An 18,406-nucleotide genomic window follows, 5' to 3' on the forward strand; every position below is an offset into this window, starting at 1 on the left:
CCCCACCCGAATCAGCGTAGGAAATGCCCGGCCAGGCGGACTACAGTCACACCTCCCTTGGGCCAGGGAATGCCTAGCACCTTGGCACACTCGTGACCTCTAGCCGGCCAACATCACGGGCACTGGGCTCGAGGTGCAGTGCCCGGCCAAGTCCAGTTACTATTGGTCCTGGCCAAGACTGCTGTACTCGTCAGGGAGCCGTTTAAGCCCTCTGCTCGGCTGCTCCTGCAAACTGCAGGAGGGAAGAGGGTTGCCCATCCTGCTTCTGGCTCCCGGGCCCTGGGCCGGCTCCTGAGAAACCACTGGGCGAGGCCAGTCGGGGTCCCGAAGGACTCGTGTCTCCCTCTGTCCCCTCGTCTTAGCATCGGCTTAGGGCCGGCCCGTCCCGGCTTCACCACCCGGCCGGATTCTCCCGTGAGCTGTCAGCCATTCAGTTCCCAGGGATCTTCCTCCAGACTTGGCTGTCAACCAACCCCTCCTGGTCCAAAGGCCTGGTGAACCGGGAACTTTGAAATACCCCTCTCCCTGCTACCCCCAGCACCCTGAGGGAAAATGCCACCTTGCCCGCCCCACTGGGCAGAGACCCCAACTGAGGGAGGGAGGTGGTTCATGAGGCTTGGGTGGACTAGAAGCCGGCAGGGTGGAAGGCAGAGCCGGGGGAAGCGGGGGACGGCTGAGGGGAGTAAAGTGGTGGGCAGTGAGGGGGGTGGTCTCGAAGAACCAGGGCGGCAGCAGCTTGGGGGAGGTCCTCCACCTTCCGGACCACTCCCTGGTGGTGAGGAGGATGTCCCAAGGCAGACAGCCAAGGAGGGATGGGTGAGGAACAGTGGTGGAGAGCGAGCATCCGACCAGGCCCAAAAGGCGACCATAGGGGACTCCAGTCCATCGGTCAATCAATTCCTTGTATTTCCCAAGTACCCACTGTGGGCAGAGGATTGTACTGTAGACTTGGGAGAGGACCGTAGAGTTAGAAAGCTCTATCCCTGCCCTCAAGGAGCTTGCACTCCATGCAGAGCTGTCACCGTCCTCGGGCGGTGTTGAGCGGACTTATTCCCCACCCCCCTAGTGCCAGAGATCTGCTGTCCAGACTGGGGTCTAGCCTTCTGGGAGTGGGCATCCCCAGACCCAGTGGACTATAAAGGGGAGGGCCTTTTCTTGAGGTGCAATAATGGGCCACGGGGCCACTGGCCTCCTGGGCCCCCCTTTGGGGTCAGGGGGTGCTCCGCCTTTGGGTTTCCCCACACGAGCCTCTGTGATGTTGGATTGGTTCATTTTCACCTCCTCTCCCTTGGCCCCCTGTCCATTTTCCTCTGCTTTTGCCAAGGGCAGCAGGGCCCCCCCGAGACGCGCCCGGACACCCCTTCCGGGGGCACACCGTGGGGGAAATAGTTCCTGGAGCAACAACCAATCTCCTCCCCGCCCCCGGGCCCTCCAGCTGCTCGCAGTGGGAACAAAAACACCTTTCTCCCAGAGGGCTTTGACTTTCTCTCCGACCTCTGACCCCCCCCTTCACCCTCCATCCCACGGGCACCATCTGCTCGTCTTAGGCGGCTCACATCGTCTCCCATTGTCCCGGGGTCCCCCTACCCGGCGTGGACAATGGGGGACCCCTCACTGGCCTAGCTCTCTGCTCTTCACGGCTGTCACGATGGCTCACGGCTCGCCAGGTTTCCGTTCTAACTCTCCTGCCCTCTCCGAGGCCAGGGCCCACCCCCACCCCAGACCCTGTGTCAGGGGCTGTGTAGCCACCTCATCTCTGCTGTGGGCTCCCCGGGGTCGGGGGGCAGAGGGGAAGGGCCAGACCCCCTCCCTTGGTCGCCTTCTATTGGATCAGGGGGCCCCCAGGTGTGGTGTTTCCGTTATTATTGTGTTGTAAATGTAGGGTCTCTTCTGGGCCCCTGGAGTGGGGCATCGGAGGTGAGGCAGCTTTTGGGTTCAGGGCCAAAGGCACCACCAACTCCCAGTTTGCTGTTTGGGCAGAGAGGGCTTCTCCTGAGTAACTTCTCAGTTCCGGTCATTTTGTCTGGCCTCCCAGTCCCACTGGCATTTCCCCTAAACATAAAACCTCTCTGCAGCATGGGGGCTGTGGGCCCTGGGCCATTGACGGGTGACCTTGAGGCCGTTTCCCACCCCCTCACCCCCAACTCTGAAGGTCCCTCCTGGGCTCAGTTGGGGGCTCTGAGGAGAGCACCTGCTGCGTGCAGGGCTGTAGGCCGAGTGAGCTCTTGTGAGGGTCAGGGTAGCCAGCAGACTCAGGCCTTGTCCTCAGGGCGCTTCCAGTCAGGTGTGCGGCGGGAGCCATTTGGGCCCCCTGCCCTCCGCGATGTCGCCGCGTGGCTCCTGTGGTCCTGAGACAGGATGGAGGGACTCTGGCCGATGCCCTTGCCGTCATCCTCAAGCGGGTTTTATTGGGCAACATGCAGCGCCCCTCAGGCAGTGCCCGCCCGCTGCCCCGCACCTCTGGGGCGGAGGCGGCCGAGTTCGGCCAAAGGAACCGTCCCGGCTTTTGCCGTCCGGGCAGGCAGGCGCTCGCTCCTGCCTGCCCCGTCCCCTGACAGGTTTTTTCGCTTTTTGTGTGCCAGGAGCAATCTCGGGCCTTGGGGCCCGGCCCAGCCGCTTCTGCGGGCACCAGACCCGACGCGGGTTTTCATCCAAGCGGAGTTGCAGATGAAAACCCCACCAAAGGATTCACACTCGCTTGCCCATGTTCTCCCATTCATGCACTCTCCCACACGCGCGCACGCACACATATGCACACACTCACACATGCAGCACTATCCCTGCCACCCTTTAGTGTGTCCAGGCAGATTCTGCAGCTGCTGCTGGTTCTCTGCTGCTCGCTTGTCCCCAAACGGCACCAAACCAGGGGCTTGATGGGAGGTGAGGCCGAGCAGATGATTGGCCCCTGGGAGCCACTTCCTGTCCGTGCTGAGGGGCCCTCGGCCCTCGGCCCTCAGCCCCTCTCCCCCCTCACCTCCCCTCTCCACCACACACACCCACGGCACTGTGCCTCCTATCCAGGTCCTCGCCACCGTGAACCAGTCCGTTCAGACGTGCTGCTTGCTGTGCCATCGGGAGCGCAAGGACTGGGGAGGCCCCTCCCCCAACGGGCTGGTCTCCCCGGGCGAGAGGCTGCCGCCCGACTTTGTGCCAACACTCGTGCAGAACCTGCTGGGAGAGATGCCTCTGTGGATCTGTCAGAGCTGCCGCAAGAGCGTGGAAGAAGAGGAGCGCAGGGCAGTTCAAGAGCAGGCGCTGGCGGTAAGTTCCCGGGCAGGGGATCTCGGGGGTGCCCGCGGGGGCCCCCTCAGCTCCCTGACAGTGACGGCGGTGGCCCGTCTGATCCGCTTTGGACCTGCCTGAACACTCGCCAGGTTGTCGGGGGGGACCCCGAAGCCTTTTCTGGGAGGGAGCCATTCTCAGGGGGTCAGAGGGTCCTGCAGTTAGCCGCTGGGGATGGCATGGGAGATCCAGCCGGGAGCGGCAGCTCGGGGGACCCATCACCAGGCCGAGGTCGAGTCGGTCCCGTAGCTACGGAGAAGGAAGCCGGCCCCTGTTGCAGGGATCAGGGAGCGATAGTGGGACCCAGTGGCCAGCTTTTGGGGAGAGGCGGCCTCCAAGGCCAGCAGGTGCCGGGCAGCTTGAGCAGCAGGGCTAGAGGCCTCCCCCCCTTCGCCCCCCCCAGCCCGGTGGCCGGGCCACTGCCCCAGGGGCGTGCAGGATTTCCTGCCTCCCTCTTGGTCCCAAGCCCTGGAGAACAGCTGCTGCTGCTTTCCCTGCCCAGCCGCCTCCCAGCCAGGGTTCCAGCCTCGTGGCCGGAGGAGATTGTGCGCGAGCAAATGGCCCACCCGGCCAGGGTGGGCGGACTGTGGCCAGGCCCAAAGTCCCGGGAGGTGGGCTCCTCCACCCTCCTGGGATGCCTCCTTGAAGTCAGAACCAGGTTTAGTAGGGCCGTCCTCTCCCCTCGGGAGGCTGGGGGGACTCAGCTGTCTCTGACCTTCACTCCTGAATTCTCGGCTTTTTTTTTTTCCCCTCCAACTCTCCCCAACCCCCTCCAGGTCTCATTATCGCACACGTCCTGCAAGTTCCAGTCATGCGGAAGCGGCTTGCACTCCTCCTCCTCCTCCTCTTCCTCCTCCTCTTCCTCCTCCTCGTCGTCGTCCTCGTCGTCGTCCTCCTCCTCCTCCTGCCATGGGAACTCAGGAGACTGGGATCCCAGCTCATTCCTGTCGGCACACAAACTCTCTGGCCTCTGGAACTCTCAGCACGCCCACGGGCCCCTGCAGGGCAGTTCGCTAGGGAGCCCTCCGGCCGCCCCCGCAGGTGAGTCCCACACTGCAGACCTTCTCTGCGCTCTCCCAGGTGCATCAGTGGTGGGCGGGGGGAGGAGGGATGTGCGGTTGGCCTTACGGATCCCCTTCGCTCTCTTCCTGGTGCCTTGGAGGTCGGTCGGTGAAGGGAGGGCCCGTTCAGCCCTGCAGCTCCCGGGTGACGGGAGCGAGTCAGGAAACGGACCTGCCACGAGCCAGCGGGAACGGAGGGTGTCGTGGGACCTGGCAGGGCCGGCCTTGGAGACTCGAGTCAGTGTGGCCGATCCCGGGGGGTCAGCCCTGACGTCCTGCGTGAGGGCCTGATTTTTCCTTTCCCACCTGGCAGAGCCTCCTTCAGGCTCCTCCTGACCCCAGGCAGCCAGGCCCGCCCAGCCTCGGGGTCCGAGACCCGGGAGACGTTAGAGGAGAAACCGCCCTTTCCCTCTGACTCCTCCAGGTGACAGACACTCGAGCCTCCCCCTGGCTCCCGAGTGCGTCAACCAGTCTCCCGCTCCCGGCCCGAAGACCTGCCCCTTCAGCCACACGCTCCCTTCCCAAGCCGCTTCTGGCGGCGGGGCTGTGCCCGGCTCTCCTCTGCCTACCTCACTTGAGTTTTGCAAGACGCTGCCCAAGCAGTTCAAGAGCATGTGCAGGCGGCCCACCCCTCCAGGTAGGTGATGCCCCCCTGGATGTATCGCGCGCCCCCCCCCCCCCCCCCCCCCCAAGGGGCCCAGGCCTCGGCCACCATCCCGGCAGGTTTGGAAGTTTCTCTCCATCTTTCTTTCTCTCTCTCCATCTCACCCTCCCCTCAGTCACTGAGCTTGACCCTCCCCTTGTTGGCCTCACAAAGCCAGACCTGAACCTGATATAGGGCTGCTCTTGTTGAGGGGACGGGAGGGGAACGGGTTTCCCAGAGCAAACAGACCAGAAAGCCGCCATTCCGGGCCTTTCCAGCCCCGACCGAAACTGAGGTCTCAGAGAGTAGGGTAGAACGAGGTTGGAGCCTAGTCCCAAAGGCTGTGGGGCCAAATCCTCCTTGGCCCCCAAGGAGTGGGCACCTCTGCCTTGGGCCACCTTCTCCTGACTGTGGGGTTTTAACCCCCTTCCTCCAGCTTGGCCATTGGCCGCTCCGGCCGAGGGCCCTTGGCCGGTGGTCTGTCAGGCCTCTGGCCACCAAGAGGAGCGACACCACTGGGCTCCTCTGTTGGCCTTCTCCGGCCCGGTCAAACCTGACGGGGCGGCGACAGGGCCCCGGGGCTGGGAGCGGCTCTCCAGCGGCTCTGTCTCCCAGTGAGTCAGCCCCCCTTTTCCCTCCCCGCTCCCCCCCCACCCCCCCCACCCCCAGCCTGGCTGCCCACGCTCAGCACAGCCCACCCGCCCAGCCGGCTGCCACACCCTGGCTCTGACCCCCAGGTGGCCTCTCCCCACTTGCCAGGTTGCCCCGGGAGGAAGCAGGGTGGAGGTTCACCCCCTCCCCCCGGTCATCCCGTGGGTCCCCGGCAGCACTACGTGGTCCCAGGTGGCCCGGGTGGCTCACTTCCTCCCGCTTGGAGAGAGGCTCCCAGGTCGAGCCGGGATTGCCCCGGGGTAAAGGATCAAAAGCAGGCGTGTTCCCTGAAAGAAACGAGGGGGTCCCCTCCGGCCACGCTCACTCCGGCCACGGCGGGGGACGAGGGGAGACTCTGTCTGGGCCGGGCGGGCTTCCGACGCGGCCGGGGAAGACGGCTCTGCCCGGGTCCCCGACGGGCCTTGACAGCCCCGCACTCCCATCTGGTCGCAGGCGAAGCCTTCCACTCCTCGGAACACCACCGGCACGCAGATCTCGCCGCCCCTCCCAACAGCCCCACCGGCCACCCCCCTCCACCAGCACCGCTGGCCCCCGCTCATCCCGGGCCCTTCGGCTCGCCACCCCACGGCCACCAGCCGCCCTCCTCCCCAGCCACGCCCTTCCCCACGCCCGTCCCCGGCCCTCACCCCCCGGTGCCCAAGGCAGCCGCCGAGTCCCCCACCGCCACAGCCACCGCTGCCGGCCCCCCGCACAGCCCGGCATCATGTAAGGGCCCTCACCTGCCCGCCGCCAACGTGCCGCCGCTTCTCAAGATGACCCCACCGCTCTCAGGGTGCAACCACCCCTGCAATGGGCACTGCAGCGGGACCCTGATCCCCCAGCCCGCACCCTACCAGCTCCCTGGCACCAACAGGTTAGTGAGCCACTGGCCGGGAGCGGGGAGGGGCCTGCCAGCTGGCACGTGGGCATCCAGTCAGCGCGGGTCCCGAGACTCGGGCAAAGCTAGGGGGTCGGAGGAGCAGGGCAGGGGGGCGGGAGTAGCATTCCGGCGGGGCCGGGCTTCCACGTGAGGGAGGACGGGGGAACGTTCCCATAAGCAGACCCAGAACTACAAAGTTGGGTTGCCTCAGCAGGCTTCCGGGGGCTGAGGGAGGGCGACCTGAGAAGGGGGAGGCATCACAGTAATCCTCCGAGAGGCCAGGGGAGCTTCCTTGACGGATCCGGCCCTCGGGGTCCCCTCTATCCAACAGATGAGTCCTTTAGTTCTGCCCTGGTCCTCCCGTTCCTCTGGAGCCGGGGGTCACATTTAGGCTTGCGTCCCCCTTGCTGGAGATGGGGCTCTGCTCTTTGTTTCCCACTCGGGTGCGTGATGTCTGTGTGCGGGGGTGTCTGTGCGTCTAGCTCAGCGCTCGAGAAGCGGCCTCGACCGAGACGCTTGACCGGGCAAACCTCCACCTCTTGGCCAAGCCTTGGTCCCACCCTTGTCCCAGAGGACCTCAGAGAAGCTGCTTCCAGGCTGTGGCTCTGACTCGGGGCCAGAGGAAGTGTCGGGGGTTTGGCATCCCCGCACCACGATGCCCCAGGGCTCAGGGTTGGTGCGGCCCGGCGGTTCTGCCCACTGACACGGGGAGGAACGTAGCCAGGGAGATCCTGGGGGTCCTCTCTCCCCAGCCAAGGGGACCCAAAACTATGGGGGTTCCTTGATGACCGGACCCTCGGGGCCTCCCCTGCCGGACCTCACCGTGCACCTCCACCTTCCCCCCCAGTGGCAGGGACCCCGGCTGCAAGGGCCACAAGTTTACAAACGGTACAGGCTGCCACCCGCCACAGTCCTGCGAGGCAGACGAGGGGCTGGGAGAGGACGAGGACAGCAGCTCGGAACGCAGCTCCTGCACCTCCTCGTCCACCAACCAGAAAGATGGGAAGTTCTGTGACTGCTGCTACTGTGAGTTCTTCGGCCACAACGCGGTGAGTGAGGGGCTCCAGCCCGCGGCCGGGGGCGATGGCGGGAGGCAAGAGGCCGGGGCCGGGCCCCAGCTCTGGCGGGCGGGAGCTGGGTGAGACATCCCCACCCCTACCTCCCCCAAAACGCAGGACCGGCCCGGGCTCGGCAAAAACGGCAGCCCGAGCGGGACCGGGCTTCCGAGCGTCGGGGCTCACAGGGCCGGCGTTCCACCTTCCAGCCCCCGGCGGCCCCGACGAGCCGGAACTACACCGAGATCCGGGAGAAGCTGCGCTCTCGGCTGACCAAGCGGAAAGAGGAGCTGCCCCAGAAGGCGGGGCAGGCGGGCAGTGCCCCCGGGGAGCCGGCCGTGGACCATCGGGACGTGGACGAGCTCCTGGACTACATCAACAGCACCGAGCCCAAGCCCCTCAACAGCGCCAAGGCCGCCAAGCGGGCCCGCCACAAGCTGAAGAAGAAGGTGGGTCGGACCATCGGGCTTCCCTGGGAACCCCCCACCTTCCCCCTGCAAGCTCTGGGGCAGCGGGAGAGGAAGGAAAGCCTCCAGAGGTCCCAGGATGGGGTGGCTGTCGGGCCCAGTGCCTGAGCGGAGGGTGGGAACTGACAAAGAAACCCTGGGTCAGGACTCAGATGTGGCCACCGAGTAAGAGAGGGCTCCCAAGGATCCCCGAGGAATCGGTCATTCGGGGCCGCCCGAGGTGGCCAGGAACCAGTCATTGCTCAGGGATGGTCTGGCCCCAGCGTCTTGTGGTGGAGAAAAGTTTATAGCCCATTCCAAGTCCCATTCTAATTTCCATGGGCTGTGCTAGTGCCTGGCTGTACCCCCTCGTCCCAAGAGGGCTGGGGCTAAAAAGTCTCAAACCTGGAGGCAAGGCCCCGTTTGCCCGGTGGTGGCTCCCTGCCCCAGCCAACAGGATCGGTTCCCCACCCTGGGAGGTCGGGGCTGGGGGCTGGCCCTAGAAAAAGGACCTTTGTGAGGGGTCCTGGTGAAGCAGGTGGGTTCCTGGAGGGATGCTGCTCCCCGGCAAATCCCAGTCAATCAATGCTACTTAGTGAGCGCTTCCCATGTGCAGAGAACTGTACTAAGCACCAGAGAACTGTACTAAGCACTTGGGAGGGGATGCTACAACAGTTATAAAAGACTTGTGGGCCCTCTCTGCAACACTCTGGGGGCAAGCCTGCCCAGGTTCTTCGCCCTGGAGCTCCCTGGAGCCGCATCTTGATTCCTGGAGTCGGTCCCTGTGGAGGGAAGGGTGGCCCCCCAGGTTGAATGCTCCCCAAATTCAGTATGAGCTCCCGACTTCATCTTTCAGGCCTCCCCACTGTGGCCCCTTCCCTCCCGCTCCCCACCCAAGGTGCCCGCCTCCTGCAGGCCCTCCTAGAATCCTTGGCTCCTGTGATTTCTCACTGCTGAAACTCCTGCCTTCTCTCTTCCCCAACCTCCCTCCCTTCAGCCACAGTAGACTTGGTCCCCTCAGCTCAACTCCTCTCCCGAGCCAGGGGCAGCGAGTCACCTATCAAACTGGGGAGATACTAGCTGATGGGCAAACTGGCCTGTTCTCCATCATCCTTTGCTCCTTTCTAGACCGACTGGTAGAAGCCAAAGGGATCCCCTTTCTGGCTCTCGGGGAAGCTCGCCAGGGCTCCCCAGTCCCATTGGGGCCTCTCAACCGCCAACATTTCCCTCCCACTCAGAAGCCCGCATGCCCAACTGGTCCTCCCCCACTTTTCTGCCCTCCTCCGCCCTCTCTGTCCAGCTTGTCCCTCTAAGGAGTGGTTGGCTGTGGTCCATGCAGAGGTCGGGGAGAGGGGCTTACCCCCTCCCCATCCCTTGCTCTGCCTCACCATGGCCTCTCCCCCCGGGGCGGAGTTGGGGTGGGGCCTTCCAGAATCGCTGTGTTGAAACAAAATAGCGGGATTTCCTTTCGCGTCCAAACTTTCCATTTCCGAACCTGTCCCGCTTTCCGCCACCACCTGTATTTCGAATCTCAGGTCTGAGGGCTGAAATACTCCTGTGTCAGGATGCTTCTGGCCTCCCGGACATGAGGGAATCGGATCTCTGACCCGTGGTCCCAGGGTACCCTGCAGTCTTGCGGGGGAACGTTAAGTGGAGTGCCAGCAGGATCAGGCAATCAGTCGTATTTATTGAGCACTTACCGTGTGCGCTTGGGAGAGTACAATATAACAGACACAACAAGCTTATAGTCTGAGCAGCGTGGCTTCTAAGCAGCGTGGCTCAGTGGAAAGAGCCCGGGCTTTGGAGTCAGAGGTCATGGGTTCTAATCCTGGCTCCGCCACTTGTCAGCTGTGTGACTTTGGGCAAGTCATGTAAGTTCTCTGGGCCTCAGTTACCTCATCTGTAAAATGGGTATTAAGACTGTGAATGCCCCATGGGACAATCTGATCACCTTGTAACCTCCCCAGCGCTTAGAACAGTGCTTTGCACATAGTAAGTGCTTAATAAATGCCATTATTATTATTATTATTATTATTATTATTATTATTATTAAGGACCAATGGGGCCTGAGCCCCTCGCACCCATTCCCTTTCAGTAACTGGCCCATTCACCCCTTCTCCTTGGTATAGAATGTGGCTTCTGTAGTGCTTGGCCCAGAATAAGTGCCCCACAGACCTCTCCGTTGTTTTAATTATCGAACCTCATCCCCTGAGCCATCGGGGAGCGGGGAGCCCAGACTGACCATGTCCCCCTCTCTCCCGGTGTGCCGGCAGGAGAAGGAGAAAGCCCAGATGGAGGCGGAGGCCCAGCGCCAGACTGACTCCAGCATCCCTGCTCCGGCCCCCGCTCCAGCCCCTGCTCCTGCGCCCGCTCCCGCCCCTTCGGGCCCCGAGGCCACCGAGGCCACCGAGCCCCCCGGGGAGAAGCTCCTGGAGTGGCCCCAGCTGGAGCTGGAGCGGGTCAACAGCTTCCTGACGAGCCGCCTGCAGGAGATCAAGAACACCATCAAGGACTCTATCCGGGCCAGCTTCAGCGTCTACGACCTCAACCTGGACGTCAACGACTTCCCCAAGAAGGCGGCCGTCCTGGAGCAGAAGGCCCTGCTCTCCCACCTCAACGGCTCCTCCGACCTGCAGGAGATCGGGCTGGACCTGTCCCCCTTGACTCTGGGCCCCCCCGGCAAGAGCCCCCCGGCCCCGCCCTCACCCGGGGAGCCGGGCCCGCCGCGGGGCGAGGGGGTACCCCCCGCCGGGGAGAATGGGGTGGTGAGGCGGCTCAGTGCCGTGCCCAACCTCTCCCGTGTCATCTGGGTCCAGTCCCCCAAGGCGTCCGACCCGGCTCCGGATGGGCTCGGCCCCAGGGAGGCGGCCCCGGCGGACCGGCCGGAAGTTCCCGACCTCGGACCCGGACCCGGGAAGCCCAGGAAGAACAAGAGGCCCAACGGGCAGGCCAGAAGAGGGGAGGCCAGCCCTCTGTCCGGGCAGCAGGCCAAGGTGGAGACCCCCGGCGGGGCGAAGGGGCAGGGGCCGGGTGCCAGGCAGCCGCCCAAGCCCAGCCTGGCCCCAGAGCTCCCCAGGGGTGGGTGCTGCCCGGAACCTGCTGAGGCGGCCACCCGGGGAACCCGGCCGGGGCCCCCTTGGGCCTGCGGCCCACCGAAGGCCGAGAAGGAGAAAGGCGGCTTGTGGAGACCCCGGAAGAACGAGGCCCGGGGGGAGCCGGAGTCGGCGACGCCTTCGGGCGCCGGGGACCGGGCCCCGGCCAGCTTGGCGCCGGTGACGGCCTACCCCCAGACCAAGGGCAAGACCCGGAAGAGCCGCAGCAAGTCGGAGAAATCCGCCACCGCCATCGGTGAGTGATCTGGGCGCTGGCTGTGGGGCGGCCCAACTGGTGGCCCAGAGCTGCGGGCCAGGACCGACCCTGGGGGGCTCAGAGTGGTGCGGGGCCGGCGGGCGATGCTGGCGGGGCCGCGGGGGCGGGCCGGTCCCGGATGCTAAGGGGGCCCGGCGTGTGTTGGCAGACGACGTGTTCCTGCCCAAGGACGTGGACGGGGTGGAGATGGATGAGACGGATCGGGAGGTGGAGTACTTCAAGAGGTACGTGCTGGCGGCCGCGACCCCGCGGCTCCCTGTCTGCGGAGAGGGCTGGCCCTGCTCTCCCCCTCGCCCCAAACAGCACAGGGGAGCTTTGGACCTGAGCCCTTCCCGGGGAGCTGACCACCCTTCGGGGCGCCCCAGGGTGGGCAGGGTAATGTGGCTTCTTCATCCCCCAGTGGTGCCTGCTGCCTGAAGGTCTGTGTGGGGTGATGATGGTATTTGTTAAGCGCTTACTATGTGCCAAGCGCTGGGTAAGCTGCCCAGTGCCAGCACCCGCTCCTCGGCTGGGATTGGCCGCTCTCAGGGTCAGGGCGGCCACTCCTTTGGCACCCTGGAGCGTAGAATCCGGACCCCCGTGGGTGGACCAGACCCCCAGTCTGAGACTGGCTCTTGTTCTGCTGCCACATTAGCCCTGGGACTGCCAGAGCCGGGTGAGTCCTCTCGGAGGAGGTCACTTCTGTGCTCACGCTCTCCCCAGGCACGTGTCCCCCCGGGGCCCTGGGCGATTTCCTAAACGGGCCTGGGGAGGACGCTCTGAGGGCCAAGCCTGAAGGATTCCCTGCTGTAGGCCTAGGGGCCTGCCTCGTTCCCCTTTACCTCCGGGGAGGAGGTCAGTCCCATCTGCCGGTCATCATCCAGGTGGCCTCGTGGGCGGGGGCCGGGGGTCGGGACGGTCCCGGCCCACGTCGGACGGTCCGGTGAGCCGCGGAAGGCGCTCCGCCTCTGACGTGTTATCGTCCCCGCTCCCGCTGCAGGTTCTGTCTGGACTCTGCTAAGCAGACGCGGCAGAAAGTGGCCGTCAACTGGACCAACTTCACCCTCAAGAAAACCACTTCCAGCGCAGCTCAGTGAGGTGGGGTGGGGCGGGGGTCGCCCGGGAGCGGGGCGGGCAGTGGGAAGGAGGCTCCTCCCTCCCCTCCTCCTCACCCCATTCACTTGCCCCTCTTCACCGGCCCCCTATTCTCCCCCCACCCCCAGGCCCTGGGCCTCCCCGGGCCCCTTCTCCAGTGCTGCCCAGGCCGGGGGAGGCGTCTGACTCCGCGGACTCAGAAGGGTGGCGGACGGCGTAGCCTTCTGGACCTCCTGTTCCCCGGGGTCTGTGTGGAGGGGGGATGGGGGGCGTCCCCCTTTTTTTCCACCTTCAAGTGCAAGCCCGAGGTCTCATTCCCTCCCTCCGCTCTGAGCCCCCTCCCCCAACTCCCCCACTCTGGTCTGGGAGTCGGCGGGGGGCAGAGGAAAAGCGAGCAGCGGGGGCTTCAGGCCCCTGCCTCTAGCCCAGCTGCCCCGACCCACCGGGTTTAGACTGTTTTTCTCCCCGTTTTGTCTTTTTTTACCGTGTTAGTTTTTGATAAGTGGAGGAGGCCTCCCCTGACAGACCTGAGAGCCGGGAGCTTTGGCCCCCTTGTGTTGTACTCACACCGACCCTCCCACCAGGTGTGTAGAAGGACCATGCTGGACCCAATAAAGAACTTTTTAATTTTTTATTTTATTTAAAAAAAAAATTCCATTGTTTCTTACCGGGTTCTCTCCTCCCACCCGCTCCCTCTCCCTCGGCCTGCTAGAACCGTGAAGGCCCATCGGCCGTTACTTTTCTCCCCTCCTTGGTTCCCGAGCCCATCCCAGGTACCCCGTCAATCTGGGGGGGCCTGCACTTGCAGGGGAAATCCAAGGCCTGTTCTCCAGTGCCTCCGCCTTTCCCTTCTGTCCATCCATCCCTCCCTCCCACCGGCCTGCATTTTCTCCCTTTCTATCCTGACCTGCTCAATTCAGTCTGAGCCCGCATCTCCCCCACCCACTCCTACCAAGGAGCAAGAGACCCTTGCGTGACCAAACTGGGAGGTGGGAGAGCCGTTCCGGGGCCGATTGGAGAAGAGGGGAGAGAAATAGCGGGCAGGGACGCTGGGCCCCCGACTCGGCCTCTTCCAACGCCCCCCTGCATCTCCAGGGGATAGCTGGAAAGGTGAAGGGTCCCAGGGAGACCCTCCCCCCTGCCCCGAAACACACTCACGCACACAGGTGCCCACCCTGCAGCCCCGGCCAGGTGGGCTCATCCACCTCGCGAACGGTGGCAGCTGTCGGTCTGGGACCGGGGAACCAGGCTGGAGACCAGAGGGAGATTCCGGTCCCGTCCCTTCCGGGGAAACGGGCAGAACAGTAGCGCCGTTGTTCAGCCTGGCTCGGGGCCAAGCCTCTCCGTGCCGCTCCTCTGTCCGAAGCCTCTGCGGCACCCTGGGGGGGAAGCCCACGCGTGCCCAGGGGATCTGTATCGCTCGGCGGCCGCAGAGGCTGGAGCGGGGCCCCGGGGCAGGCCCACACTCGCCCTCCCTCTCTTGGAAGAGGCCAAGAGGCCGCCCCACCCCCCCTGAATGGGCAGGAACGGCTGAGCCTCCACCTCCAGCCCCTCTTGGCCTGGCAGAGCAGGGGTTAGGGCCTTCCCTCTTCCCACCTCCCTCCTCCACCCCCGGCCGCTGGTTCCTCTGTCCCCACCGGGTCACCGGCCAGTTGAGGCGGGCTCTCTCCTGGACTGGCAGGGCCCCAGGCAGTCCTGGCCCTGGGCCACCTGGCAGGCCCTCCCCTCCAAGGGCCGCCCTGGGCGGGGCAACGATTGAGCCTCGCCCCTGCTCGGTAGCCCAGGCCATGATGGCTCTTCCCAGGGCCTCTGGAGTAAGCCTGGGAGCCTCTGCGGATATCCAAGCTCTGGTCCCAGAAGGCTATCCCCTTCCCCACAGCCCCAGGGTGGTGCAGGGGGATGGGGGAAGGGGAGCAGGAGATCCCGCAGCCACACCCCGATTTTCCCTTGCCTCCCCAGCCTGTGAGCCTCCCGCCAAGGTCTCCTCTTCCCCTCTCCCCTTTCCTCCCTCCAAGGTCTCCCCCTCCCCTCTCTGCTGTCTGCCCACCCTCAGCCAACTCCACTCTTCCTCCCCTGGGACCCTCCCAGCCGGCCGCCCCTGAGGCCAAGGCGGGAGGTACTGGGTTTGCCCCTTCCCTCTGCCTCAGTTTCCCTCCCCAGAGCAAGACGTCTGGCTCCAGGCGCTGCTGGGGGGAGGGGAATCTGGTTCTGCCAGACCCGGGTCCCTCTGTGGGAGCTTGAGGTCAGTCCGGGATCCGGGGGACCCAGAGCTCTCCAGCATCCCCTTGGCATTACCGGCCCTGGGGGCTTCCCTCCCCCCCGGATCGCCACCCGCTTCCGGGACGAACCCCGATATTCCACCCTGTGCCTCCCACTTCCTCCTGCAATCCCGGGAGCAGAAACAGCAGCAGGTGTCTCCTGCCGGCCTGCCTGTTTCCATGGCGATCCTGAAGCGGGCAGGGGAGAACGGAGCGTTCCTGGGGCCTGTGGCAACTAGAGATGGAGAGCGGAGGGCGGTTGGGGGACAGACTCTCCCCTCCTCCCTGTCCTCCTCAATGGCCGTAGCAGGGAGAACCAAATATTTGACGGGGATGGTTTCCATCAGGTCACCCCCACCCCACCCTCCTTACTCCACTCTCCTCCCGCCCCGGGCCAACCCAAGCCCAGGTTTCTACTGAGCTGTAATGGAAATTAGACTCCCCCTATGCCCCCACCCCCTGCCCCTGCCGTGTCAGAAAAGCCGATTTCTGGTGCTAACCCCCCTCTGGACCATTGACCCCCACGGCCGGTGGGTGGGGGGGGGTCTTCGCTGTACCGACCCGGCCCTTTTCTGTGGGTTTTTTTTTATTATGATTTACTTTTGATACTGTGAAGATCTTTCAATCAGAAAGATTAAAGGACGTTTGGACACAGAGCTGTCTGTGTGGTGCTCTGTGGGGGTGGGGGCCTCGGGAGCGTTTGCATCTGGTGGGGTGGCCAGGCCTGGCATCTGCTCTTCTCTTGAGGGAGGGGTGGGGGGGGCGTCAACCAGTGGCATTTATTGAGCGCTTACCACGTGCAGAGCACTGGACTAAGCATTTGGGATAATACCACGCGATGGATAGACACTGTCCATGCTCGCAAAGAGCTTGCCGTCTGGTGGAAATCGTGCTTTTTCTACCGGACCTATGGCGGAGACTCGGCAGTAATAATTGGGAGGTTCGTTCAGCACTGCCCGGGTGCCGAATACTGTACTAAACGCCGGGGTATATAGAGGATAATCAGATTGGACACAGTCCGTATCCCACGTGGGGCTCCCAGTCTAAATCACTTTGGGTTTCAAGCGGAGTTCGGGAGAAGAGACGGGAGTGATGAACTAGGACAGCATGGCCTCGTAGAAAAGAGCCTGGGCGTCAAAGGACCTGGGTTCTACTCCCGGATCCACTAGCCTGCTGAGTGACCTTGGGCAAGTCACTTCACTTCTCTGGGCCTCGTTTCCTCATCTGCAAAATGGGGATTCAGTACCTAAGTCCCTCTTTAGACTGTGAGCCACGTGAAGAACTCGGTGATCTTTTGTAGTACCCAATGTGTGTAGTATTAGTGTGTGGCACATAGCGCTTAACCAATACCACAATTACTATTAATTATTATTACTAGGAGGGGCTTAGAGGTGGGAGAGGGCAAGCTATGCATAAGTGGACAAGGCTGGCAAATAGATTTAAGGGGAAGCGAGTTTTCCCATTCCTGAGTCCTTAAAGGCCTGAGCTGGGAGACTGCCTTTCTCTCCCAGTCTTCCGTGCTTTCCTCTTGAGAAAATGAAACGTTGCTAAATTTTAAACACATTGGTTTTGTTCTTCCTACATTCAGAATGTAACTACTTTCGTCGCACTGTGATTTCTAGCCAGAGATTCCCCCTCCGCCCCAGGGAGATTAAGTTTCAAGTTCAGCTCTATGCTAAAGCAGCAGGGAATTCCTTTTGATTTTGGAAAATGAGCTCAACAGCTAGGAATCTGTAGATAACTTACTTGGTCTTCTTGCCCTTTTTTTTTTTTTATTTCTTCTGGGGGTGATTTCTCTTCCCTGTGATGTTTCATACCTTTCTCTGCTCAGGCCTTTTTATAATTTCCTTTTGATTCTTCCCATCTTCTGCCCACCTCCCCTCCTGTCCTTAGAACCTTTAAGCATTTTCCCCCTTAGAGAGTAAAGGCTGCTCCTCTTCCACCTCCTCCTACTATTACTACTGGCTCAATAATACTAATTGTGGAATTTGTTGAGCGCTACTATGTGCCAAGCGCTGAGGTAGCTACAATATCATCTGTTCAGACACAGCCCTTGTCCCGTATTTGGTGCCCAGTCTGAGGCAGAGGGAGAACAGGTTTTGCAAGGTGAAGGAACTGAGGCACAGAGTTTTCCGTGTGTCGCCTAGGCCCTTGGCTCTGTACCCCTTGAATGCTTTTATGATCACCCCTCCTCCTCAGCACTTTTGTCCTTATTATCTGCTGTGTCCCCTTCCTTCAACATGTCTGTCTCCCCCTATAACCTCTTTGTGTACAGGGATCACATCCACCAATTATTGGATTAATCAACCAATTGTATTTATTGAGTGCTTACTGTGTGCAAAACACCATACTAAGCGCTTGGGAAAGTACAAAATAACCATAAACAGACACATTCCCTGCCCATGATGAGCTTGCAGTCTAGGCTCTGCCACTTGTCTGCTGGGTGACCCTGGGCAAGTCATTTTACTTCTCTGTGCCTCAGTTACCTCATCTGTAAAGTGGCGATTGAGACTGTGAGCCCTATGTGGGACAGGGACTGTCCAACCCTATCTGCTTGTATCAATCAATCAATCAATCATATTTATTGAGCGCTTACTGTGTGCAGAGCACTGTACTAAGCGCTTGGGAAGTACAAGTTGGCAACATATAGAGACAGTCCCTACCCAACAGTGGGCTCACAGTCTAAAAGGGGGAGACAGAACAAAACCAAACATACTAATAAAATAAATGGAATAGATATGTACAAGTAAAATAAATAAATAAATGGAGTAATAAATATGTACAAACATATATACATATATACAGGATATGTATCCACATGTATCCACGCCAGCGCTTAGTAAAGTGCCTGGTACATAGTAAGCGCTTAACAAATACCATTCATTTATTCATTCATTCAATCGTATTTATTGAGCGCTTGCTGTGTGCAGAGCCCTGTACTAAGTGCTTGGGAAGTACGTCGGCAACATATAGAGACGGTCCCTACCCAACAACGGGCTCACAATCTAGAAGGGGGAGACAGACAACAAAACAAAACATGTGGACAGGTGTCAAAATCGTAAACTATATGCACGTTATTAACAAAATAAATATTCCTTATAAACCTTAAATTGTAAGATATGTTTTGATAATTATTCACATTGAATGCACATGCCCAGGGATTCAGTGAATGGTGTTTTTTAACCAAGTGTTCTTTTTATTGTCTGCTCTAGCTGTGCAGTTTTACTAGTCATATCAAAATATTTTAAAAATATTTCATTCATTCAATCGTATTGAGCGCTTACTGTGTGCGGAGCACTGTACTAAGCGCTTGGGAAGTACAAGTTGGCAACATAACAGTATTATTATTACAGAAGGCTGTGGCGCCTAGAAGGACTGCACAGGCAGTAGGAGAGCTATAAACAGGGGATTTTTTAAATCAGGGAAGACCTCCTGGAGGAGATGTGATTTCAGAAGGACCTTGAAGATGGGGTTTGTGGAGGGGAGGTCCTGAAAAAGGTTACCGACGGGTGGGAGAGATGAGGCGGCACAGTGGGTAGGGTGGCTCGAGAGGGATGATGAGTATGAGCTGGGGTGGAGTGGGAGGAGAGAGTGGAAGAGTTAATTGGCCCCCTGTTTCCCTAGGGGTGAGCCCTGTGCTGCAGCCGCACCTGGTGTGTCCCATTTCGGGGGGTCTCTAGAGGAACG

General features: G+C 61.5%; 1 protein-coding gene across 1 annotated transcript; it reads left to right on the forward strand.

The window, feature by feature from the left end:
* Window positions 1–3,108: 3,108 nt before the first annotated feature.
* On the forward strand, window positions 3,109–13,100 carry FAM193B (family with sequence similarity 193 member B). The gene is made up of 10 exons (XM_038771296.1): window positions 3,109–3,261; window positions 4,059–4,323; window positions 4,768–4,980; window positions 6,091–6,511; window positions 7,365–7,566; window positions 7,782–8,021; window positions 10,292–11,366; window positions 11,536–11,611; window positions 12,367–12,464; window positions 12,954–13,100. The coding sequence occupies exons 1-9, from the start codon at window positions 3,181–3,183 to the stop codon at window positions 12,461–12,463; spliced, it is 2,670 nt and encodes an 889-aa protein (XP_038627224.1). The 5' UTR covers window positions 3,109–3,180; the 3' UTR covers window position 12,464; window positions 12,954–13,100.
* The last annotated feature ends 5,306 nt before the right edge of the window (window positions 13,101–18,406 follow it).

Source organism: Tachyglossus aculeatus, chromosome X2 (assembly GCF_015852505.1).
Source record: "Tachyglossus aculeatus isolate mTacAcu1 chromosome X2, mTacAcu1.pri, whole genome shotgun sequence".
NCBI lineage: Eukaryota > Metazoa > Chordata > Mammalia > Monotremata > Tachyglossidae > Tachyglossus > Tachyglossus aculeatus.

Bases quoted from the DNA above. Each gene is read 5' to 3' on its own strand.
- FAM193B (XM_038771296.1), top strand. From the start codon at position 3,181: ATGCCTCTGTGGATCTGTCAGAGCTGCCGCAAGAGCGTGGAAGAAGAG. The intron at 7,567-7,781 runs GTGAGTGAGGGG...TCCACCTTCCAG, and splicing joins AGTTCTTCGGCCACAACGCG to CCCCCGGCGGCCCCGACGAG. The intron at 8,022-10,291 runs GTGGGTCGGACC...GTGTGCCGGCAG, and splicing joins GCCACAAGCTGAAGAAGAAG to GAGAAGGAGAAAGCCCAGAT.